Source organism: Panthera leo, chromosome C2, assembly GCF_018350215.1.
Source record: "Panthera leo isolate Ple1 chromosome C2, P.leo_Ple1_pat1.1, whole genome shotgun sequence".
Taxonomy (NCBI): domain Eukaryota; kingdom Metazoa; phylum Chordata; class Mammalia; order Carnivora; family Felidae; genus Panthera; species Panthera leo.
The window spans coordinates 83,677,581-83,704,737 of record NC_056687.1 but is presented as its reverse complement, the minus strand read 5'-3'; the positions used below and the strand labels follow the sequence as shown (position 1 = coordinate 83,704,737).

Sequence of the window (27,157 nt, the reverse complement as noted above, 5' to 3'; positions counted from 1 at the left end):
GCAGAAATCAGTGATTTTTCAGAACACTGAAAGCTGCCCACAACTGGCACTAGTGTATTTTTGTCATTTCAAAGGACCAATGGACAGTCCTTTGCTTTCCCATACAAGAATAAGCTTAGGAATGCTTTGCTTTATTCTAGGTTAGGCTGTCTGAAGATATAGACCATTTCCTCTGTTGCCTCATTGCCAGTCACATTGAATACTATATATGACAAGAGTTTATTAATACTGTCCTATAGTCAACATCCATTAGTGATAGTGAAAGTCATCCTACACAATAACCCTCATCTCTCTTGTCTCCCTCACACCAGCCATGAAGGTTTTCAAAAGTAAATGCAGGTTAATTTGTTTATTTTCTTTATATTTTGTATTTTCTTTATTATTTTGTGTTACACTATTGTAATCATTTTTATACGAATATTTTTGGGTTGTAGAATGAATCATCTGAGTTTCCATTATTTCTTGTGGGGAAATTTGCTTTGATATACAAGTGCTTTGGATTACAAGCATGTTTCTGGAACAAATTATGCTTGCAAACCAAGGTTTTACTGTAATAACTTCAAGTCCTTGGGTCCATGGATGTACAAATTCAGTGGATAATTTTTAGAGTTTGGAAGAGATTATGAGGTAATCTCAAGTTAAGGATGGAACACATAGTGGACAATTTATTTTGATCTTTTGAATATATCAAATTCTTCATTATATCTTCCCTTTCTCCTCAAACCTAGAACCTCAACTTTTGTCATCTTTTATGTATTCTTTGATGTCTCCTCAAGAGTAGAAAGTAGCTTCCCATTTTCTCTGTAGGAAAAAACTAAGGTCTTTATTTAAAATTGGGGTGCCTGGGTGGCTCAGTTGGTTAAGTGTCTGACTTTGGCTCAGGTCATGACCTCACTGTTCATAAATTCAAACCCCACATTGGGCTCACTGCTGTCAGCATAGAGCCCACTTCAGATCTTCTGTCATCCTCTCTCTCTGCCCCTCCCCTGCTTACAATCTCTCAAAGAAAAATGAATAAATATTTATTTAAAAATATAAAAAATAAAATTAAAAAATAATTAAAATGGACTAGAGACTTCTGGGAAAGATGGTAGAGTAGGAAGACCCTAAGCTCACTGTGTCCCACAGATACAACTAGACAACACCCACATCAGTGTAAATAACCCAGAAAACAACCCAAAGTCTGGCAAAACAAACTCCACAGCCAAATGTAGAGAAGAAGCCACACTGAAGAGGGTAAGAAATGTGGAGACACTGTTGGGAGCTGAACAGACCCCTCAGGACTGTCCACAGGAGGGAGGTTCACCTAAGGTACAGAGAGGGAAGAGGATCAGACCCTCACACCAGGCACCCAAGGCATGGGAAGCCCACATTGAAAAGATGAATCCCCATAATACTTGGCTTTGAAAAGCATAGGGACATAATTTCACTAGTTCTTATAATCAATGGGGCTTAAGAGTTGGAACTTTAAAAATCAGAAGGCTCAACTCTGGGAGAACAGAGAGAGCAATAAGAAACTGAGTCCACATTCTTAAACAGACAGCACAACAAATAGCCCCACTGAGATGCAGCATAGAAAAATGCCTGGAGTATACAGGAAGGAGATCTATTTACTAATCTCAGAGTATGTGCTGGAGGAGTAGGGGTCATTGAGAGACCTCTCTAAAGAACAAAAGAGCTGGTGGGCATCCTTTCCCTCCCTGCCAACATAGATACAGAGATGCTTGCCATAAAGAGTGCAGCATCAACACTGTCTACCTAGCTCACTAACAATGCACCCCTGCCTCCACACACTTCTGTAGACACACCCCCTCCAACCCAGCCTCCAAAGCAGACCTATGGACTTTGCTGGCACCATGCCCACACACTCTCCAGAGGACTACCCCCCTCCACTCATGTGACAGGTGATTTCTAAAGCGCTCGAGGTCCCTTCCCACAGCAGACCTATGCAAACCTTGCTAATATCACACATTCCAACTCGGTGTTCTCCTGTGGACCTGTGCCCTCCAATACACCCTTGGCCAGAGCCCATATAAAGTGGTGCCACAAGCCTGGAAGTTTGCAAGCAGTCCCAACAGAGACCAGCACTACTCCAAAGTGATTCCTGCCCTGAAGAGAGGGGAAGATAACCATACACACAAGTCAGATTGCTGGTTTAGCAGTGGGCTGGGGGCAGACATCTGATCTTACTATAAGCCCTGCCCACTAATGAAAGCTTCTCAGTAAACAACATAGAGAAAGTACCCTGCAGTTCCATGCCACCACATCTCTGTGCAAACACCTGGTCTGACTCAACTCAAGCCCAAGATGGTCCCAGACTGGCCCACTAACAACACAGGGAACAAACCCTGCCAAGACAGCCTTTGTGGGCAACTGGACTAAAGATAAAAGTGACTCATTCTTAACAGTAGGGTGCACACAACACACATAGAAGATATCCTTGAAGCACCAGGTTCTGATGAATAGGGGACATTACACTGCAGAGCACTACAGGAATTCTTCTTCATAAGGCCACTGCTTTCAAGAGCAGGAGACATAGCTGACTTTCCTAACACATAGAAGCAGAGTTTGACAAAATAAGGAGACAGAGGAATATGTCCTAAATGAAAGAATAGAAGAAAATCACAGCAAGAGAGCTAAATGAAACAGAGATACATAATATGTGTGATAGAGAATTTAAATGGAGGCCATAAATCTACTCACTGGACTTGAGAAAAGAGTGGAAGATCTCACTGAGACCTTAACAAAGAGACAGAAAACATAAAAAAGAACTAATCAGAGATGAAAAACTCAATAATTGAAATTAAAAATACACAAGATGGAATAAATAGTAGAGTAGAGGAAGCAGAAGAATGGATCAGCCACCTGGAGAACAGAATAATGAAAAGCAATCAAGCTGGACAGGAAAGAGAAAAAAATTAAAAATGAAAACAGACCTAAGGAACTCAGTGCCATTATCAACTGTAATAACATTCACACTGTAGGGACCTGAGAAGAGGAGAGAGAAAAGGAGACAGAAAATGTATTTGAAGAATAATATCTGAAACCTTCCCAAATCTGGACAAGGAAACAGAAACCCAGATCTAAGAGGCACAGAGAGCCCCCAACAAAATCAATTCAAGGAGATCCATACCAAGACACACAGTAATTAAAATGGAAAAACATAGTGGTAAAGAGAGAATTTTAAGAGCAGCAAGAGAAAAGGAAATAGAAAACAAGGAAAGAAAAGAAAACAAGGCTATCAGCTGATTTCTCAGCAGAAACTTTGCAGGCCAGAAGGGAATAGCAGACTGTACTCAAAGTGCTGAAAGAAAAACACCTGCAGCCAAAAATATTTTATCTGGCAAGGTTATCATTCAAAATAGGAGGAAAGATAAAGAGTTTCCCAGACAAACAAAAATTAAAGGAATTCATCACCACTAAGCCAGCCCTATAAAAAAGGTTAAAGGGGATGCTTTGAATGGAAAGGGAAGATCACATGTAGGAGTAAGAAAAGTAGGAAGCACAAAAGCAGTAAAATTAAATATATCTATAAAATCTATAAAATTTATAAAATAAATCAGTCAAGGGATTCACAAAATAAAAGGATATAAAGTATGACAACTTTTACCTAAAACATGGGGGAGGGAAGGGGAGGAGTAAAGAATGGGTTCAAATTTAAGTGACCATCAACTTAATATAGACTGTTAAATGCAGAAGATGTTATAAACAAACCTAATGGTAACCACAAATCAAAAACCAGCAATAGATAAGTGAAAAATAAAAAGAAAGGAATCCAGGTATATCACTAAAGAAAACCAGGAAAGTGTGAGGAAAAACAGCAAGAGAAGAAAAAGGAACAGAGAAGGACTACAAAAACAACCATAAACAAGTAAAAAAAAAGGCAATAAGTACATACTTATCAATAATTATTTTGAATGTAAATGGACTAAATACTCCAATCAAAAGACACAGTGTGACTGAATGGATAAAAAAGCAAGACTCATCTATATGCTGCCTACAAGAAACTCATTTCAGACCTAAAGACACATGTAGATTAAAAGTGAAGAAATGGAAAGGCATTTATCATGCAAATAGAAGTGAAAAGAAAGTTGGGGTACAAATACTTACATCAGACAAAATAGACTTTAAAACAAAGACTGTCACAAGAGACAAAGAAGGACACTATATAATTATAAAGTAAGCAATCCAACAAGAAGAAACAACTATTGTAAATTTACACACTCCACTTGGGAACACCTAAATACATAAAGCAGCTAATAACAAACATGAAGAAAGTAATTAATATGAATACAATAATAGTAGGAGTCATTTAATCACCCCACTTACATCAATGGATATATCGTCCATACAAAAAATCAACAAGGGAACAGTGGCTTTGAATGATGCATTGGACCAGATGAACCTAACAGATAAATTCAGGATCTTCCATACTAAAACAGCTGAATACACATTCTTGTCAATTGCACATGGAACATTCTTTAAAATAGATCACATAGAGAGACAAAGCATAAGAGACTCTTAAAAACTGAGAACAAACTGAGGGTTGATGGGGGGTGGGAAGGAGGGGTGGGTGTTGAGGAGGGCATCTTTTGGGATGAGCACTGGGTGTTGTATGGAAACCAATTTGACAATAAATTTCATATATTAAAAAATAATAATAAAAAAATAAAAAATAAATAAAATAAAATAAAATAGATCACATATTAGGCCACAAATAAATTTCAACAAATTCAAAAAATTGAAGTCAATACCATTCATGTTTTCTGACCACATGCTATGAAAGTAAAAATCAACCACAAGAAAGGATCTGAAAAGAATTCAAATACAGGGAGGTCAAATAATATCTACTAAATAATGAATGTGTCAACCAAGAAATCAAAGAAGAAATTGAAAAACACATGAAGACAATTGAAAATAAAAATACAATGGTCCAAAATCTTTGGGATACAACAAAAATGATATTAAAAAGAAAGTTTATAGCAATCCAGGCCTACCTCAAACAAGAGAAAAATCTCAAATAAACAACATAACCTTTCACCTAAAGAAGCTAGAAAAAGAACAAACAAAGCCCAAAACCAGTAGAAGAAAGAAAATAATAAAGATTAGAACAGAAATAAATGAAACAAATACATCACATCAATAGGAGAAAATGTTAGAACCATACGATCATTCCAATAGATGCAGAAAAAGCATTTGACAAAGTACAACACACATTCATGATAAAAACTCTCAACAAAGTAGGTTTAGAGGGAACATATCTCAACATAATAAAGGCCATATATGAAAAGCCCACAGTTAACATCATACTCAATGGGGAAAAACTGGCAGCCTTTCCTCTTCCATCAGGAACAGGACAGAGATGTCCACTCTCACCACTTTTATTCAATATAGTACTAGAAGTCCTAGCCACAGCAATCAGACAAGAAAATGAAATAAAAGGCATCCAAATTGGTAAGGAAAAAGTAAAACTTCCACTATTTGCAGATGACATGATACTATATAGAGAAAACTCTAAAATCGCCACCAAAAAGCCACTAGAACTGATAAATGAATTAAATATGGCCATAGGATTACAAAATCAATATAAAAAAAATCTATTGCAGTTCTATATACTAATAATGAAGTAGCATAAAGAGAAATTAAGAAAACAATCCCATTTATAATTATACCAAAAATAATAAAGTACTAGAAATAAACTTAACCAAGGAGGTAAAAGACCTATACCCTGAAAACTGTAAAACACTGATGAAAGAAACTAAAGGTGACACGAACAAATAGAAAGATATTCCATGCTCATGGATTGAAAGAACGAATATTTTTAAATTGTCTATACTACACAAAGCAATCTACACATTTAATGCAATCCCTATCAAAATACCAACAGCATTTTTCACAGAACTAGAATAATACTAAAATTCATATGGAACCACAAAAGACTCTAGACAGCCAAAGCAGTCTTGAAAAGAAGAACAAAATTTGTGGTATCACAATCCCCAATTTCAAGATATACCAAAAAGCTATCATAATCAAAAGTATGGTACTGGCACAAAAATAGACACATAAATCAATGGAACAGAAGAGAAAACCCAGACATAAACCCACAACTATATGGTCAATTAATCTTTGACAAAGCAGAAAAGAATATCCAGTGGGAAAGGGCAGTCTCTTCAACAAATGATGCTGGGAAAACTGGACAGCATCATGCAAAAGAAAGAAACTGGACCATTTTCTTACACCATACACAAAAATAAACTCAAAATGGATTAAGGACCTAAATGGGAGACCTGAAACCATAAAAATCCTAGAAGAGAGCCCAGGCAGTAACTTTTCTGACATTAGATATAGCAACATTTTTCTAGATAGGTCTCCTGAGGCAAGGGGAAAAAAAACAATATTAAACTATTGGAGGCCACATCAAAATGAAAAGCTTCTGCATAGTGAAAGAAACAATCAATGGAACTAAAATACAGCTAAATGAATGGTTCAAGATATTTGTAAATGGCATTTCTAATAAAGAGTTAGAATCCAAAATATATAAAGAACTTATACAACTCAATACCCAAAACCCCAAATAATCCAATTTATTTTATTTTTTTTAATATGAAATTTATTGTCAAATTGGTTTCCATACAACACCCAGTGCTCATCCCAACAGGTGCCCTCCTCAATACTCATCACCCACCCACCCCCACCCCCCATCAACCCTCAGTTTGTTCTCAGTTTTTAAGAGTCTCTTATGTTTTGGCTCCCTCCCTCTCTAACCGTTTTTTTTTTTTCCTTCCCCTCCCCCATGGTCTTCTGTTAAGTTTCTCAGGATCCATATAAGAGTGAAAACATATAGTATCTGTCTTTCTCTGCCTGACTTATTTCACTTAGCATAACACTCTCCAGTTCCATCCACATTGCTACAAAAGGCCATATTTCATTCTTTCTCATTGCCAAGTAGTATTTCATTGTGTATATAAACCACAATTTCTTTATCCATTCATCAGTTGATGGACATTTAGGCTCTTTCCATAATTTGGCTATTGTTGAGAGTGCTGCTATAAACATTGGGGTACAAGTGCCCCTATGCATCAGCACTCCTGTATCCCTTGGGTAAATTCCTACCAGTGCTATTACTGGGTCATAGGGTAGGTCTATTTTTAATTTTCTGAGGAACCTCCACACTGTTTTCCAGAGTGGCTGCACCAGTTTACATTCCCACCAACAGTGCAAGAGGGTTCCTGTTTCTCCACATCCTCTCCAGCATCTATAGTCTCCTGATGTGTTCATTTTAGCCACTCTGACTGGCGTGAGGTGGTATCTGAGTGTGGTTTTGATTTGTATTTCCCTGATGAGGAGCGATGTTGAACATCTTTTCATGTGCCTGTGGCCATCTGGATGTCTTCTTTAGAGAAGTGTCCATTCATGTTTTCTGCCAATTTCTTCACTGGATTATTTGTTTTTCAGGTGTGGAGTTTGGTGAGCTCTTTATAGATTTTGGATACTAGCCCTTTGTCTGGTATGTCGTTTGCAAATATCTTCTCCCATTCCGTTGGTTGCCTTTTAGTTTTGTTGATTGTTTCCTTTGCAGTGCAGAAGCTTTTTATCTTGATGAGGTCCCAATAGTTCATTTTTGCTTTTAATTGGGCATGTCTTTGGGGCAAATGCCTTTTGCTTGCCTTTGGGGATGTGTCAAGTAAGAAATTGCTGCGGCTGAGGTCAGAGAGGTTTTTCTCCTGCTTTTTCCTCTAGGGTTTTGATGGTTCCTGTCTCACATTCAGGTCCTTTATCCATTTTGAGTTTATTTTTGTGAATGGTGTTGGGAGACCTGGACAGCAACATGCAGAAGAATGAAACTAAACCACTTTCTTACACCATTCACAAAAATAACCAGCTTTTTAAAGGCAGAAACTATAGGAGATCTAAGGAGACAGAAATACATTTTACACAGGAGGATTCAATATACCAGTTTGAACACAAGACAGAATAGACACCATGTCAAAAAGGTTATAGAAGACCTAACAAATATAATCAGTAAGTAAGATCTAAGGGATACGTGTTGAACTTAATATCCTGGTAATAGAGGATTCGTCTTCCTCGCAAGCACACATGAAACATCACAAAAATTGATCATGATATGGACCACAAAAAAAAAAAAAAACCTAAAAATTTAAAAATCTTCTATTAAACAACTCTTTAGTAGGAGGGAATATAAAATACAGTTACAGAATTTCTAAAATATAGTGATAATAAAAATACTACATATCAGAATATATGGAATATATTTAAAGCAGTGATCAGAGAAAATTCATAACCTTAAACATTTATATCAATAAAATGAAAGAAAGAAAATAAATTTAATTTTCAACTCAACAATGAGAAAAAATAAAGAAAAGCCAAAAAAAAAAAAGCACAAGGAAGAAGGTATTAAAGATAAAGACAGAATGAAAAAGGTAGAGAAAAAGAAAGCAATAGATCTAACTAATAAATCAGAATCCCATTTTTTAATTAACAAAATAAATAAGCTATTAGCTAACTTAAGGGCAAGGAAAGGACGAAGAACAGTTATACAAACTAAGAAACAGCAAAAGAAAAATAACCACTGAAACACCGGAAACTTAAAATCTTCAAGAAACTTTGCATATACCTCTATGCAAATAAACTCAGAAACCAAGGCATAGATAATTTCCTAGGAAAATATAACTTACCAAAGTTGATCTCATTAGAAATACAAAGTTTAGAGCGGATCTGACTCCCTCCCGCTGCCACAGGGCTCCTCCTGAAGTGGATCACCTAAGGAGAAGCGAGCTAAGCCTGCCCCTCCAGCCCCCGTGCACCTTGCCTACCCACCCCAGCTAATACGCCAGATCCCCAGCAACACAAGCCTGGCAGTGTGCGAGTAGCCCAGACGGGACACGCCACCCCACAGTGAATCCCGCCCCTAGGAGAGGGGAAGAGAAGGCACACACCAGTCTGACTGTGGCCCCAGCAGTGGGCTGGGGGCAGACATCGGGTCAGACTGCGGCCCCGCCCACTAACTCCAGTTATACACCACAGCACAGGGGAAGTGCCCTGCAGGTCCTCACCACGCCAGGGACTCTCCAAAATGACCAAACGGAAGAATTCCCCTCAGAAGAATCTCCAGGAAATAACAACAGCTAATGAACTGATCAAAAAGGATTTAAATAATATAACAGAAAGTGAATTTAGAATAATAGTCATAAAATTAATCGCTGGGCTTGAAAACAGTATACAGGACAGCAGAGAATCTCCTGCCACAAAGATCGAGGGACTAAGGAACAGTCACGAGGAGTTGAAAAACGCTTTAAATGAATTGCAAAACAAAATGGAATCCGCAATGGCTCGGCTTGAAGAGGCAGAGGAGAGAATAGGTGAACTAGAAGATAAAGTTATGGAGAAAGAGGAAGCTGAAAGAAAGAGAGATAAAAAAATCCAGGAGTATGAGGGGAAAATTAGAGAACTAAGTGATACACTAAAAAAAAATAATATACGCATAATTGGTATCCCAGAGGAGGAAGAGAGAGGGAAGGGTGCTGAAGGGGTACTTGAACAAACTATAGCTGAGAACTTCCCTGAACTGGGGAAGGAAAAAGGCACTGAAATCCAAGAGGCACAGAGAACTCCCTTCAGACGTAACTTGAATCGATCTTCTGCACGACATATCATAGTGAAACTGGCAAAATACAAGGATAAAGAGAAAATTCTGAAAGCAGCAAGGGATAAACGTGCCCTCACATATAAAGGGAGACCTATAAGACTCGTGACTGATCTCTCCTTTGAAACTTGGCAGGCCAGAAAGGCTTGGCACGATATCTACAGTGTGCTAAACAGAAAAAATATGCAGCCGAGAATCCTTTATCCAGCAAGTCTGTCATTTAGAATAGAAGGAGAGATAAAGGTCTTCCCAAACAAACAAAAACTGAAGGAATTTGTCACCACAAAACCAGCCCTACAAGAGATCCTAAGGGGGATCCTGTGAGACAAAGTACCAGAGACATCACTACAAGCATAAAACATACAGACATCACAATGACTCTAAACCCATATCTTTCTATAATAACACTGAATGTAAATGGATTAAATGCGCCAACTAAAAGACATAGGGTATCAGAATGGATAAAAAAACAAGACCCATCTATTTGCTGTCTACAAGAGACTCATTTTAGATCTGAGGACACCTTTAGATTGAGAGTGAGGGGATGGAGAACTATTTATCATGCTCCTGGAAGCCAAAAGAAAGCTGGAGTAGCCATACTTATATCAGACAAACTAGACTTTAAATTAAAGGCTGTAACAAGAGATGAAGAAGGGCATTATATAATAATCACAGGGTCTATCCACCAGGAAGAGCTAACTATTATAAATGTCTATGCGCCAAATACCCGAGCCCCCAGATATATAAAACAATTACTCATAAACATAAGCAACCTTATTGATAAGAATGTGGTCATTGCAGGGGACTTTAACACCCCACTTACAGAAATGGATAGATCATCTAGACACACAGTCAATAAAGAAACAAGGGCCCTGAATGATACATTGGATCAGATGGACTTGACAGATATATTTAGAACTCTGCATCCCAAAGCAACAGAATATACTTTCTTCTCGAGTGCACATGGAACATTCTCCAAGATAGATCATATACTGGGTCACAAAGCAGCCCTTCATAAGTTTACAAGAATTGAAATTATACCATGCATACTTTCAGACCACAATGCTATGAAGCTTGAAATCAACCACAGGAAAAAGTCTGGAAAACCTCCAAAAGCATGGAGGTTAAAGAACACCCTACTAACGAATGAGTGGGTCAACCAGGCAATTAGAGAAGAAATTAAAACATATATGGAAACAAACGAAAATGAAAATACAACAATCCAAACGCTTTGGGATGCAGCGAAGGCAGTCCTGAGAGGAAAATACATTGCAATCCAGGCCTATCTCAAGAAACAAGAAAAATCCCAAATACAAAATCTAACAGCACACCTAAAGGAAATAGAAGCAGAACAGCAAAGGCAGCCTAAACCCAGCAGAAGAAGAGAAATCATAAAGATCAGAGCAGAAATAAACAATATAGAATCTAAAAAAACTGTAGAGCAGATCAACGAAACCAAGAGTTGGTTTTTTGAAAAAATAAACAAAATTGACAAACCTCTAGCCAGGCTTCTCAAAAAGAAAAGGGAGATGACCCAAATAGATAAAATCATGAATGAAAATGGAATGATTACAACCAATCCCTCAGAGATACAAACAATTATCAGGGAATACTATGAAAAATTATATGCCAGCAAATTGGACAACCTGGAAGAAATGGACAAATTTCTAAACACCCACACTCTTCCAACACTCAATCAGGAGGAAATAGAAAGCTTGAACAGACCCATAACCAGCGAAGAAATTGAATCGGTTATCAAAAATCTCCCAACAAATAAGAGTCCAGGACCAGATGGCTTCCCAGGGGAGTTCTACCAGACATTTAAAGCAGAGATAATACCCATCCTTCTCAAGCTATTCCAAGAAATAGAAAGGGAAGGAAAACTTCCAGACTCATTCTATGAAGCCAGTATTACTTTGATTCCTAAACCAGACAGAGACCCAGTAAAAAAAGAGAACTACAGGCCAATATCCCTGATGAATATGGATGCAAAAATTCTTAATAAGATACTAGCAAATCGAATTCAACAGCATATAAAAAGAATTATTCACCATGATCAAGTGGGATTCATTCCTGGGATGCAGGGCTGGTTCAACATTCGCAAATCGATCAACGTGATACATCACATTAACAAAAAAAAAGAGAAGAACCATATGATCCTGTCAATCGATGCAGAAAAGGCCTTTGACAAAATCCAGCACCCTTTCTTAATAAAAACCCTTGAGAAAGTCGGGATAGAAGGAACATACTTAAAGATCATAAAGGCCATTTATGAAAAGCCCACAGCTAACATCATCCTCAACGGGGAAAAACTGAGAGCTTTTTCCCTGAGATCAGGAACACGACAGGGATGCCCACTGTCACCGCTGCTGTTTAATATAGTGCTGGAAGTTCTAGCATCAGCAATCAGACAACAAAAGGAAATCAAAGGCATCAAAATTGGCAAAGATGAAGTCAAGCTTTCGCTTTTTGCAGATGACATGATATTATACATGGAAAATCCGATAGACTCCACCAAAAGTCTGCTAGAACTGATACATGAATTCAGCAAAGTTGCAGGATACAAAATCAATGTGCAGAAATCAGTTGCATTCTTATACACTAACAATGAAGCAACAGAAAGACAAATGAAGAAACTGATCCCATTCACAATTGCACCAAGAAGCATAAAATACCTAGGAATAAATCTAACCAAAGATGTAAAAGATCTGTATGCTGAAAACTATAGAAAGCTTATGCAGGTAATTGAAGAAGATATAAAGAAATGGAAAGACATTCCCTGCTCATGGATTGGAAGAATAAATATTGTCAAAATGTCAATACTACCCAAAGCTATCTACACATTCAATGCAATCCCAATCAAAATTGCACCAGCATTCTTCTCGAAACTAGAACAAGCAATCCTAAAATTCATATGGAACCACAAAAGGCCCCGAATAGCCAAAGTAATTTTGAAGAAGAAGACCAAAGCAGGAGGCATCACAATCCCAGACTTTAGCCTCTACTACAAAGCTGTCATCATCAAGACAGCATGGTATTGGCATAAAAACAGACACATAGACCAATGGAATAGAATAGAAACCCCAGAACTAGACCCACAAACGTATGGCCAACTTATCTTTGACAAAGCAGGAAAGAACATCCAATGGAAAAAAGACAGTCTCTTTAACAAATGGTGCTGGGAGAACTGGACAGCAACATGCAGAAGGTTGAAACTAGACCACTTTCTCACACCATTCACAAAAATAAACTCAAAATGGATAAAGGACCTGAATGTGAGACAGGAAACCATCAAAACCTTAGAGGAGAAAGCAGGAAAAGACCTCTCTGACCTCAGCCGTAGCAATCTCTTACTCGGCACATCCCCAAAGGCAAGGGAATTAAAAGCAAAAGTGAATTACTGGGACCTTATGAAGATAAAAAGCTTCTGCACAGCAAAGGAAACAACCAACAAAACTAAAAGGCAACCAACGGAATGGGAAAAGATATTTGCAAATGACACATCGGACAAAGGGCTAGTATCCAAAATCTATAAAGAGCTCATCAAACTCCACACCCGAAAAACAAATAACCCAGTGAAGAAATGGGCAGAAAACATGAATAGACACTTCTCTAAAGAAGACATCCGGATGGCCAACAGGCACATGAAAAGATGTTCAACGTCGCTCCTTATCAGGGAAATACAAATCAAAACCACACTCAGATACCACCTCACGCCAGTCAGAGTGGCCAAAATGAAGAAATCAGGAGACTATAGATGCTGGAGAGGATGTGGAGAAACAGGAACCCTCTTGCACTGTTGGTGGGAATGCAAATTGGTGCAGCCGCTCTGGAAAGCAGTGTGGAGGTTCCTCAGAAAATTAAAAATAGACCTACCCTATGACCCAGCAATAGCACTGCTAGGAATTTATCCAAGGGATACAGGAGTACTGATGCATAGGGGCACCTGTACCCCAATGTTTATAGCGGCACTCTCAACAATAGCCAAATTATGGAAAGAGCCTAAATGTCCATCAACTGATGAATGGATAAAGAAATTGTGGTTTATATACACAATGGAATACTACGTGGCAATGAGAAAAAATGAAATATGGCCTTTTGTAGCAACATGGATGGAACTGGAGAGTGTGATGCTAAGTGAAATAAGCCATACAGAGAAAGACAGATACCATATGGTTTCACTCTTATGTGGATCCTGAGAAACATAACAGAAACCCATGGGGGAGGGGAAGGAAAAAAAAAAAAAAAAAGAGGTTAGAGTGGGAGAGAGCCAAAGCATAAGAGACTGTTAAAAACTGAGAACAAACTGAGGGTTGATGGGGGGTAGGAGGGAGGGCAGGGTGGGAGGGAGGGAAAAAAAAAAAAAGAAAAAAAAAAAAAAAAAAGAAATAAAGTTTAAACAGACCAATTTCCATAGAGGAAATAGAGAAAGTTATCAAGGCCCAGATCCACAGAGGAATTTCAGAAGGGAATTCAAATCATCATTGACCATAAAGTCCCAATGCCACAAAAATTGTTTCAGAGCATAAAAACTGAAAGAAAACTTCAAAAAACTACTTATGAAGCAAGAATGACATTAATACCTACACCTAATAAAAACAGTACAAAAATAAAATCACCAGTTAACAGACATAATGGTAGAGAGATCTCATTTATAATGGCAACAAATGATGAAATACTTAGGAGTAAACTTAACAATAAATGTACAAACCTATGTCAGGAAGTTTTTAAACACTCCTAAAGACACAAAAGTAGATTCTAACAAATGGAAAGACTTTTCATGTTCTTGATGAGATTATTTTAACACCATAAATATATCACTTTTCCCTAAGTTACTTTATAAATTTAACAAAGTCCCAATGAAAAGACCAGCAAGCTTTTTTTTTTTTTTTTAATTTTTCAATGGAGCAAGATGCATACAAAGAAAACAAGAACAGTTGGGAAAAAATGAAAAAAGTAAGTAAAGCTTAAGGGGCCTGGAGGGGAAAGGGAATTAATCCTACCAGATGCTAACCATACTTAAATTCTCTATAATTAAAATAGTGTGTAACTCACTTATTAATAGACAGACCAATTAACTCTCAAATCACTGAGGCAAAGATGAACTCTTAAAATTATTGGTGCTGGAATAACTGAACATCCATTTGGAAAAAGATAAACATATCTATATCTCATATCACACACAAAAATAAACATCAAGTGCATCAAAACTGACTGTAAAAAAGGAAATATTTATTACAAGAAAGCATGGGTGAATTCCCCTATAACCTAGGTATAGGAAAGTTTCCTGACAATGATTCAAAATCCAGATGCAATAGAAGAAACATTGATGCATCTGATGATATAAAAATTTTGCATGGCCAAAAACATCCTAAGCAAAGTGAAAGGACAATAAAAAGTGAGAGAAAATAAATGCAGCATACATCACAGATAAAGGGCTAATATCCTTAATCCATAAAGAATTCTTAAAAATGAAGAGGAAGATAAAGGTAAAAAAAAAGAAAGAAAGAAAGAAAGAAAGAAAGAAAGAAAGAAAGAAAGAAAGAAAGAAAGAAAGAAAGAAAGAAAGAAAACACCTCAATGGAAAAAAGAGCAAAGACATTAATAGACTATGTATACATATAAAATGTGGGGCCCTTGGCTGACTCAGTCAGTGGAGCATGTGACTCCTGATATTGCGGTTATGAGTTCCAGCCCTATGTTGGGCATAGAGATTATATTAAAAAAATGTCAAGTGATAAAAGATGAAAAATATGAAAGAAAAGTTAAAGACACAGAAAAGAAACTCAGAAGATACAATATCCCTCTAATTTGAGTTCCAGAAGCTAGAAAACAGACTTGGAGGGAAAATATAATTTAAAAAAAAAAAACAGAAAAATAGAGAAAAAATTCTAAGCCTAAGACAGACTTGAACCTCCAGTTCTAAGGTCCATTAGAATGAAAGAAAAAGTATGAAATTTCAAACCTGCAAAACCTAAAGAAAAAAAAAAACCCAAAAGCTTCCTACGTTACAAAAGAAACAGCTTACCTATGAAGGAATGAGACTCAGATGTGAGACAGAACAGTATTCTTATTACTAAACACTGGCTGCTAGAAATCAATGCATCAATGCTATTTTACATTAAAAAAATTCCATATTCAGACAAACTCCCAATCAAGTGTGAGGACAAAGTGCAGCCATTTTTTTGACATTTAAAATCTTATACATTTCTACTGGCACAAGAATAGACACTCAGATCAATGGAACAGAACAGAGAACCCAGAAATGGACCCACAAACGGATGACCAACTAATCTTTGACAAAGCAGGAAAGAATATCCAATGGAATAAAGACAGTCTCTTCAGCAAGTGGTGGTAGGAAAACTGGACAGCGACATGCAGAAAAATAAACCTGGACCACTTTCTTACACCATATACAAAAATAAACTCAAAATGGATGAAGACCTAAATGTAGCAGGAAGCCATCAAAATCCTCGAAGAGAAAGCAGACAAAAACCTCTTTGACCTTGACCTTGGCAGCAACTTCTTATTCAACATGTCTCCAGAGGCAAGGGAAACAAAAGCAAACATGAACTATTGGGACCTCATCAAAGTAAAAAGCTTCTGCACAGTGAAAGGAACAATCAGCAAAACTAAAAGGCAACCAATGGAATGGGAGAAGATATTTGCAAACAACATATCAGATAAAGGGTTATTATCCAAAATCTATAAATATCTTATCAAACTCAATACCCAAAAAACAAATAATCCAGTGAAGAATTGGGCAAAAGACATTAATAGACACTTCACCAAAGAAGTTTCTGACTTCTTTGGAGTGTCCAGATGGCCAACACATGAAAAAATTCTCAACATCACTCATCATCATGGAAATACAAATCAAAACCACAATGAGACACTACCTCACTCCTGTCAGATGGCTAACATTAATAACTCAGGCCACAACAGATGTTGGCGAGGATGTGGAGAAAGAGGATCTCTTTTGCACTGCTGGTGGGAATGCAAACTGGTGCAGCCACTCTGGAAAACAGTATGGAGATTCCTCAAAAAATTAAAACTAGAAATACCCTATGACCCAGAAACTACACTACTAGGTATTTATCCAAGGGATACAGGTATGCTGTTTTGAAGGGGCACATGCCCCCAATGTTTATAGCAGCACTATCAACAATAGCCAAAGTATGGAAAGAGCCCAAATGTCCATCAGTGGATGGATGGATAAAGATGTGGTATATATACACAATGGAGTATTACTCGGCAATCAAAAAGAATGAAATCTTGCCATTTGCAACTATGTGGATGGAACTAGAGGGTATTATGCTAAGGGAAATTAGAGAAAGACAAATATCATATGACTTCAGTCCTATGAGGACTTTAAGAGACAAAACAGATGAACATAAAGGAAGGGAAGCAAAAATAATATAAAACCAGGGAGGGGGACAAAAACATAAGAGACTCTTAAATATGGAGAACATACAAAGGATTACTGGAGGGGTTGTGGGAGGGGGGATGGGCTAAATGGGTAAGGGGCATTAAGGAATCTACTCCTGAAATCATTGTTGCACTATATGCTAACTAACTTGGATGTAAATTGAAAAAATAAATTAAATTTAAATTTAAAAATTAAATTAAAAAAATTAAATCTTGTGCATTTCACTTACCATACACCCTTTCTGAAAAAGAAACAACTTGAAAGTTTTCCAATGAAAATGAAATCACTATGCTGTACACCTGAAACTAATATAACATTGTGTGTCACATATACTTTAATTAAAAATTTTTTTAATTTTTTTAATGTTTATTTATTTTTGAGAGAGAGAGACAGACAGAGTGTGAGTGGGGGAGAAGCAGAGAGAGAGGGAGACAAAATCTGAAGCAGGTTCCAGGCTCTGAGCTGTCTGCACAGAGCCCAAGAAGGGGCTGAGATCATGACCTGAGCCGAAGTCAGACAGTTAAACAACTGAGCCACCCAAGCAATCCCCCCCCCAAAAAAAAATTTTTTAAATAAAAAAGAAGGAACAATCTTTCCAGAGATATGATAAAAAGCAATCCCAGGTTGACATCTGGCAACAGGTTCAGATAACAGCAATTATAAGGGTAGGTCAGTGGGCCTCAAAAAAAGTCTTCAAGAAAAAAATATATGTATTACATAAATTCTATAACAAACAATCTGGAAGATATTAATAATGCAATATAGATATATGCTACTGTATAAACAAGAAAAAAAGACAATTAGAAATGCCAAGGGAGGGGTGTCTGAGTGCCTCAGTTGGTTAAGCTTCCAACTCTTGGTTTCCACTCAGGTCATGATCTCGGTTCCTGGGCTCAAGCCCCATGTCAGGCTCTTCACTAGCAATCCAGAGTCTACTTAGGATACTCTCTCCCTCTCTCTCTGTCCCTCCTCCTCTCTCTGTCCCTCTCTCTGTGCACACATGCACGTGCACACGCTCTCTCAAAGTAAGTCACACACACATGCACGTGCACATGCTCTCTCAAAATAAATAAATAAACTTAAAAAAAAAAAAAAGAAAAAGAAATGCCAAGGGAAAACGTAAAAAAAAAAAAAAAAAAGACATTGCCAGAGTCTGAAATGAATTAAACTGTGGCATGGAGTTTTAGAAAAGAGAACCTATTTACCTTAACATGTGTAGCACTCCTTTGAGTGACACAGGTTTAATGACATAGAATTACATTTCTTACTCTAGAGGTATGAACATATTACATGCATAAATGCATTTTACTGATTTCTGTGTATAGAATCAACTAGAGTCAAAGAAAAACCCACATATAGTAAAAATGTAAAATACATTATAAGTCTTACCAACTGAAAGAAAGTGGTATATAGGTAGAACTTGAAAGATGAGAGACAGAAAAAAGATGGAAATATATGGTAAAAAAAATCAATAGATATTATCTAAGGTTGCTGCATCACCAGATAGAATTAACTGTGTTATTTAAATTTATCATGGTAACCATTATATGATCTAAAAATAATAATGTAACTAACAAAAATTGGGGGGTGAAAGGGAGCAAGGACAGAGAAGCATCATAAGTATGCAAAATTCATTTTTCATAGCAAAGAACCACAAGATATTGTCTAAAGGTGATAATCAAAAAATAAAAACAAATATGTAAATTAGCACCATGGACATCACCACCATAATATTATCTAAAAGTTTTGCGTTATGGTTGGTGTAAATAGCACCAAGCCAGGAGCCAAGAAATCTAAGTCCTAAGCTTTACTTTTCACTAGCTATGTATAGTTCTCAAACTGTGATCCTCAGACCAGCAGCGGTAGCATCTCCTGAAAACTTGTTAGAAATCCAAATTATGTGGCCTCATCCAAACCTACTGAATCAGAAACTTGGAGTGGGACCAGCAATCTGTGTTTTAGCAAGTCCCCCAAATTCTGCTGTATGCTAATGTCTGGGAACAACTAATCTAGACCAAGAGCCAACAAACTGCAGTCCATGTGTCAAATCCACTCCACACCCATTTTGTAAATAAAGTTTTATTGCAACACAGCCACATTCATTGGTTTATATATTATCTATATTTGCTTTTCAGCAACAACAGCTGAGCTCAGTCGTTGAGGCAGAGATCATATGGCCTGCAAAACCTACAATATTTACTCTCTGGTCCTTTACAGAAAAAGTTTGATGGCCTTCAACCTAGAATATTCTGACTGATAATACTGAGTGCACATCATTACTAAATGCAATTCAATGTTTACCATCCCAGTGAAGTTGTATAGATTATCAGAAAGGTACTTGTGCTAATAATGTCTAGAGTCTTTTAATAATATTTTAATAAGGTATTTTTAATAAGGTATTATGGAGTAACTGAATCCTCCTACCCCATCATTCTCAGGACCCCTTAAACTAGTAAGTAATAAATAGTAAAGAACCATGTAATAATTGGTAAATCAATAAATAGTATAAAAAATAAAATAAACAGCAAAAGTCAACACCCTCTGTGGCTCACAGAGTTTTAGGAAACATTACTGACCACATAATGACTTGTAGAGGGCATGATGAGCTGCTTGCTCTCCATCAAAAGCTTGATTTTTAAAAAGCAACATTCAGGGGTGCCTGGGTGGCTCAGTCAGTTCAGTGTCCAACTCTTAGTTTCAGCTCAGGTCATGATCTCACGGTTCGTGAGTTTGAGCCCCAAGTCGGGCTCCGTGCTGACAGTGTAGAACTTGCTTGGAATTCTCTCTCTCTCCCTCCCATCTCTTTCTCTCAAAATAAATAAATAAACTTAAAAAAAAAAAGCAGCATTCACATTTTAAAGTTAATACCACACCCAACATCTTGCCCAATTTCATCTCAATTCTTCAGACCACCCCATCACCAAAACAACCCAAGTCACATAATAAATAGGAGATGAGCCTATTTGTTAGACTGTGGCAATTATCTCCTTTATAACTGATAATACCACTGAATCAGGCCAAATTCCAGATATTTACAACCATTAGCACCCATAAATTCAAGCAAGAGGCTGTGCTTTGAATGTCTAAAGAAATCTAAATTGAACATATCAGAAAAGGGAAAGTAAGCTCCTATCTGAAAAGGACAGGTGACACAATGCAGGATAGTTAAGATATTCTAAAGCAAATGAGCAAAGAAAAGCCATTATGCACACATTAGCTCATCCTACTGGTGAGAAATACTGTCAGACTCCTAGTCTTACACAGAGAAGGACAAGAATCTAACATATTAAATGTTTTTTCTGCCCTCTAAAATAATTCATTCAAATTATGTTGGCCTATAAGACTTACTTGCCAGTGTTACCACTTATTCATAACAAATCCATGGGGTAATCTCAAATTTCGAGCCTTGGCTGGCTAAGGTCTGGTCTCTCAAGGCATCCTTTCTGAGAGCTCTGAAGCAAATCCACCCACCCTGGGCAATGCAACAGGCCAACAAGACTCCCCATCCTGGACCTCTGTCCTTAGAAGTCAAAGAAATGATTCCATCTCCCTGACTCTGAGGAGCAATGCCACAGCCAGCCCAAGAAATAACATACCTCACCCTTGCACTCAATCAAAGCAGATCTTTTCCAATTAATGCTATTCAAAGCCATTTAAAAACAGGTGCTTTTCTATTGCCTCCATAAGTAAGAGGCCCAGAATGAACTAACTTCATTGGCGGGGCTAGTTTCTAAAGCTGACAAATTGTTATATTCATTCAGTGTTTTCATTTATTTATTGTTTGTTTGTTTGTTTGTTTGTTTAGAGGGGAAAGGGGCAGAGGGAGAAAGAGCAAATCTCAAGCAGGCTCCATGCCCAGCTCAGTGTGAAGCCTCACACAGGGCTGAATCCCACAATGCTGGAGTCATGACCCAAGCTGAAATCAAGAGTCAGATGCTTAACTGATTAAGCCATCCAGGCGCCCCATTCAGTCTTTTAATACACAAGGGAAACTCTCATTATAATTCACAAGGCAAATAGTTGCAATGTCCTTCTCCCCTCCTTTCCTAAAGTAGAAATGCCAGACAGCATTCTATCAGACAGCATATCATAAATGAGGATCTGACTCATCTCAAAGACTATTAATCAGACTTTACGGGAGGAAAATGGACATAGGAGAATTCTTCAAACTTAAACAGGTCTCTCAACAAATTCATTATAGAAAAGGTCCTTTAGAAATAGTAAATAATCAGGGGTGCCTGGGTGGCTCAGTTGGTTAAGCATCCGACTTTGGCTCAGGTCATGATCTCACAGTTCATGAGTTTGAGCCCCGCTTTGGGCTCTGTGGTGACAGCTCAGAGCCTGGAGCCTACTTTGGATTCTGTGTCTCCTCTTTCTCAAAAATAAATAAACATTTTTAATAAATTTAAGAAATAGTAAATAATCATAAAATTCACCACTGTTCTGAAACGTGACTGTTGTACCATCTAATAAAAGTACTTTCTCCAATCCCTTTCTTTTTTTTTTATTCTTTTTTTTTTTTAATGTTTATTTTTGAGAGAGAGTCTGAGTGGGCAAGGGGTAGAGAGAGAGGGAGACAAAGAATTCAAAGCAGTCTCCAGGCTCGGAGCTGTCAGCACAGAGCCCGACGCAGGTCTTAAACTCACAAACTGCGAGATCATGACCTGAACCAAAGTCAGAGGCTTAATGGACTGAACCACCCAGGCGCCCCCCGCCAATCCCTTTCAAATAATGAACTCAGAATTGGACTAAAACAAAGAAACTAAATAGAGTAATTCAGTAATAAAAATCCATGCTGAGTTATACAAATATTGATTTTGAGAAAAACAACTGTGATCTAAAAATAGCTGACCTTCTCAGTTGTTCAGAATGTTTTTACTAATGCCTTTTCAAACTGCTTGGCTACAGTCTGTAGCCACAGGAAACATGTTTTAAGTGACAATATCTTACATAAGTAATACCTCTGAGAAACTGACTCCTAGGTTTATCCTGCTACTGTTATAAGATAGATTCTGAAAACCCTTAGTAGTATAAATACATAGCAGATGGTACCTGATAGGCTAAAGTGAGCCCTCAGTTGTTATTGGAAACATAATGGTGATGTGGCAATGATACTTTTTATATTTTATATATATTTTAATACCATGAGATCCATGTGGGAAGATTTATAATTCAATGGTTATGTATTACATATAATTCACAAAGATACCCCAGAGTCAGGGAAGCTCAGGAAACAGAATTTTTGGCTTTTATTACATTTAGAGAGAAGAAATACAGAACTATGAAGGCAAAAGTAGAAGATTGGGTGCTGCTCTCGTTCTGTCTTTTAATTTCCCCACATGCCCCAGTACTGCATCTTATCCAAAAGCTAAGCCTGAGTCCGCATTTTCTTCCTCACCCCTCAAATGTTCCTTCCCTTTTACCACAGTGTCTCCCTAACAGCACCTAGCACAGTGAGTTTCACCCTTGGCTGCACACTGGGGTCACCTGAGTTGCTTCCAGCACTACTGGAGCTCAAGTCACACCTTGAAAAATTCTGATTTTAGTCTGGTCTGGACGTCAGGATATTTTAAAACTCCCCAAGTGATGCTAATGTGCAACTAAGATGGGAACCACATCCTAGCATACTTTTGGTAAGGAAGAGCCAGGCAAAGTAATGAAATAAAACAAGATGAGACAATGAAAACCAAAATGGGGGCTCAATCCCACATGCCCAGACAAGCAGTAAGATCTGTCTGGTAGTACAGTTACTAAAGCCATTAGTTTCTCACTCTCCCCCTCCCCCATCCCAATTGGCCCCAACGCCTGTCCTTTCTGTCCATCCCTTTCTACCCAGTCCTCCTGTCAACACGCTAGCTCACACCCTTTCACTTTGCGCCCATCCGAGTCTAGAAGCCCTTAATCAGTCTCCTGCCTCCTTTTCTTGGCTCCATCTGATCCACTCTGCACACCACCACCATATTAATCTGGTTGTCATTCCCCACCGCAAAACCTCCAGCCACCTCTTCCTGCCCATTATGTCTAAACTACTCAACTTGGTGGGAAAGGCCTTGCCTAGTCTGTTTCCAGATGTCTTTCCAGCTCTCGTTTCTCACTACTGAAAAGGAGCCTTACTCTGTTCTGATCAACTTGGATGGCCAAAGTTCCCCAAACATACTCTTTTTAAGACTTCGAAAACCAGGGGGGGTTGGATAGAAGTCAAATATTTTGCCCCAGATCACACAGCTAGTGAGCAGTGGAATGTGGATTGTGTTCCAGATTTGGGCTGTGTACAGAGCTCTTAAATACCACCTTATTCTCTCTTTCTGGAATGTTGCCTTGCATATCTACCTGTGGAAATCCTACCTATCTTTTCACCTTCATTCCTAAAGCTTTCCTTGTTTTTCCTGTCTGAAGTGACTTTTCTCTCTTCTGATCTTCTATAATACTTTGTTTGCATATTTCACAAGCTATCATGACAACAGAGTCATGTGATGAGCTTCCTGAGGTTCAAGACATTGTCTTATGGCCTTGTTGGTCCTTTATAGCACCTAATAACACCAACCACACTGTTGGCACTCAGCAAAGATCTAGTGAAGAATGAGCTGCCGTGGGAAGCTTTCTTCACTCACTCAACCCAGCCACAATGAGGGGTCCTTATTAATTTCAGGCACAGAGATATCCTTTCCCCACCCTGCATATCCTGCCATCCTCCTCTTCTAGTACATCAATTCTTGTTCTGTGTCATGAGCCCTCCATCAACTGCCTATAAAACATTTTGCAACCTGGGAAGGGCTCTGTTGCCTGGTTACCACTGTAAGACTTAGGAAGATGCATATTGTGAAAATAGGAATCATAAAAAACAAGGCTGGTTTCATTCTCTGGAACCTGAAATGGAACCTGGAAAGCAAGGTTCATGTCAAATTCCCCTTTTGGGCCTTCTTACCCATTGTCTCTGTTTTATGTGGAAAGAAAGACGGGTGGGGCTCTTTATGTTGAAAGCAAGAGGGGTGGATATGAGCAAATGCCAAGAAGAGAAAAGGGGAATAATTGGTCAGACAGCTATTCTTTCTCAAGAAACAAACAGCATTCTAGGAAACTAAAAAACTTCCTATTTGCCAGAAATTATATAAGGAATATAGAAGAGAAAAAAAGACATCAAGCCAAAAAAACAGTAGCCCCTTGTTTTGTCTTATCTTCTACCTCTAGGAGATAGGGGTTCTACCCCTCTATGCTTCTCTCTACACTGGTCCAGATAGCACTCAACATATGCTTCTCAGTGTGACTCAGAAAAGGCTACAAGTACAAGACAAAAACAACCCATTTTGGTTAGCATATGACTGCATCGGGGATTCAGTAAAATTCAACAGTGAGTTTTAACCAAATATAATGAGAATAGGTGGAGGCACTTCCACCTGTTGCCCACCTCCCTGCTCAACCCTTTCCTTTGCAGCTCCCCATGGAAGGAGAAGTTGCTGAACTGATGGGTGTCATTATTTTGGAATGCAACTGAGCCAAAGAGGGAGACCAGGTACAACTCCCTACAACCCAAGGAGGTTAAGGCAGGAGTGAGGACTGAGTTCCTCTCTCTCTGTCAGCAGCCTCCTTCTCACCCTATAGCAAATACTCTTTTTTTTTATTGAAATGAATTCTATCAGAACTGGAAATTCTACCGACAATACTCCTGACAGCCTACTATGTGCAGGGCACACTGTGCTAGAGCTAGGGATAAAAAAAAAAAAAAAAAAAAAAAACAAGAAAACAAAACAAAAGCATTGGCCCCTACTCTTGAGCTATTCACAGTCTAATGGGAAAGGCAGAAACAATTTCCATATACTACAGTGTTATATAAGAGCTAAGCTCAGGTGTCTATGGAAATTAAGAGTCTGTGAGAGCGAAACTGAAGTTGGGGAAGGATTCCTTGAAGAAATGAGGTCAGACTGAAGGCTGATGAATGTGTAGAAGTTAGATAGGCCAAGAAGGATGGGAAAGGTCTCAACAGAGAGAACCACATGAGCACAGCCCAGAGACACACACAGCATCCTTCCTTCAAAGCAACAAAACCCCAAATCCTTACGCATCTGCATAACACATACCATTTTCAGGGATCAAAGGAAGAAAGGAAAGGAATTAGTTACATATAATTTAAGCAATAAACTTTGAAGAAGTGCATTAAAAAATAAAATCCATAGCTCTCTCTGAGGAAATATGAATAGTAATATACAAAAACAAAAATAAATCTTTTAGAGTGGCTTTGGTTAAAGCAAACAACTCAACTTTCTAATCTCCATAGGTGGGATGAAATTGCAGGTGGCCTTTCAATGACAAAGCTGGTGTTGACCCCGAAATCACATGAGGCAGATGGAAGACAAGCTAAACAGCACACACATGGCCGTTGTGTAAATTCCTAACCTCACAGCAATTTAAGTAAGAGATGACATCATAAGCCCTATAAACCCATGGAGGGAAGGGCCTTTCCTGGCTGGAGACTGGACACAGCACTATCAAAGAGTGGCGTTTGGGCCTCATTCCCAGCTCTATCTTTGTCTGTAAAATGGTTCATCATTATGAACTCTGTCCCACACTCCACCCCTTGGAAGCCTGGGTATTGACTGACTCAATTCGATAAAGGTGTAAGGCTCGGGCTAGAGAAATAGCAGATGCCCAAAAACATCTCTGTCATATTCTCAGCTACAAGCACAGTTTTTATTCTCAGCCTTTGTTTTCTTGCTCTGTGCCTTAGATTCTCTATCTGAATATGGAGAATTCCTTATTTAGGGAAGATAAACTAAATAACTCCTAACATGGCTTGACCTCCTTGAGCAATGGTCATGTGTCCCAGATGACAGGCCCTAGGAAGCTAGAATCACCTTATTCTAGTGCAATAAACCTGAAGGGGCAGATGCAGCATTAGCATGTTCAACCAATGTTTCATTCACTCAACAGTGTGTATTAAGTACCTCCTATGTGTGAATCATAGTCAAAACTGACATTGTTTTCTAGCCTCTTCCCCTATCACTTGTCTGTGAGGGATACATCAGAGAAACTGGCCACGCTACATACCAGCGTGGGCTGCACTCAGCAAAAATTCCATCTCAACCCAGCCCTGTCACATGGGAAATTCAGAATAAACTAAGTGACTGGGAAGCCAGCAAAACGCTGTGTTCAGCTCACCTGGGGATGCTAGTCAGGTAAGTCATGACATTCAGGAAGTCTTCCTCTGGGATGTGTTTGAACCCCACAAACTCTGGAAAAGTGATGATGGGGGCACCGTCTTTCCCTCGGCCTCCTGCAACAAAAATGCGTGGTCAAGATGTTAACAAAATGTTTTCATGTCACATCTCTGCAGGTAAGTGACTTTGATTAATGTCAGGTGGGGAGATACATACTGGCCTTCCCCTTTTCCATCTGTATTATTTCAGACTAGAAAGTGGGAAGGCTGACATGGAACTATTTTGAACAAGTCTCCTCTTCAGGCTTGCTCAAGTGATATTGTGAGAATTCAATTTTTAAATCCTCTGAAGACAGTTAGTGTATAAAAGATAGTACTAATTTAATCACTTCAGTACAAGTGGAACAGTAAGTAATGTCAATACAAATATATAATATTGTTCTTAATTTTTGTAGTCAATAAATATCAAAGTTAAAGCATGGTGGTCAAGTGAGTTTTGTTCTAAAGTCAGCCTGGTTCAAATCCTGCTCTGCCACTTAATTTCTATGTGACTTCATGCAAAGATAGTTCATCTAAATAGGATTTTCCATAAATATATATACATATATAATAGGAATAATATTTTTACCTACTTCTAAAGGTATTGTGAGGATTAAGTGAGAACATATACGAAAAACACATTAGTAGAGTGCTTATTACATATAAGTGCTTAATAAATAGGGACCATTATATGGTTATTATTACAAGGAGGCAATATTATATTTATTATTATTACAAGGAGGCAATAACCACCTGCCCTTCAATAACTTACCAACAGGGGTATAAAACATCACTGTAAGAATAAAAATGTAAAATTAATATTTAAATATTTAATCCAGGGGCACCTGGGTGGCTTAGTCGGTTAAGCTTCCGA

At 38.1% G+C, this 27,157-nt stretch overlaps 1 protein-coding gene across 1 annotated transcript in view; it reads right to left on the bottom strand.

Moving 5' to 3' along the window:
* The window catches only part of MCF2L2 (MCF.2 cell line derived transforming sequence-like 2), a 264,774-nt gene that overhangs the window by 193,030 nt on the left and 44,587 nt on the right, over nt 1-27,157 (bottom strand). The window contains exon 3 of the mRNA XM_042903055.1: nt 26,247-26,361. Within this exon, the coding sequence (XP_042758989.1) occupies nt 26,247-26,361 (115 nt within the window). The remainder of the gene's footprint in view (nt 1-26,246; nt 26,362-27,157) is intronic.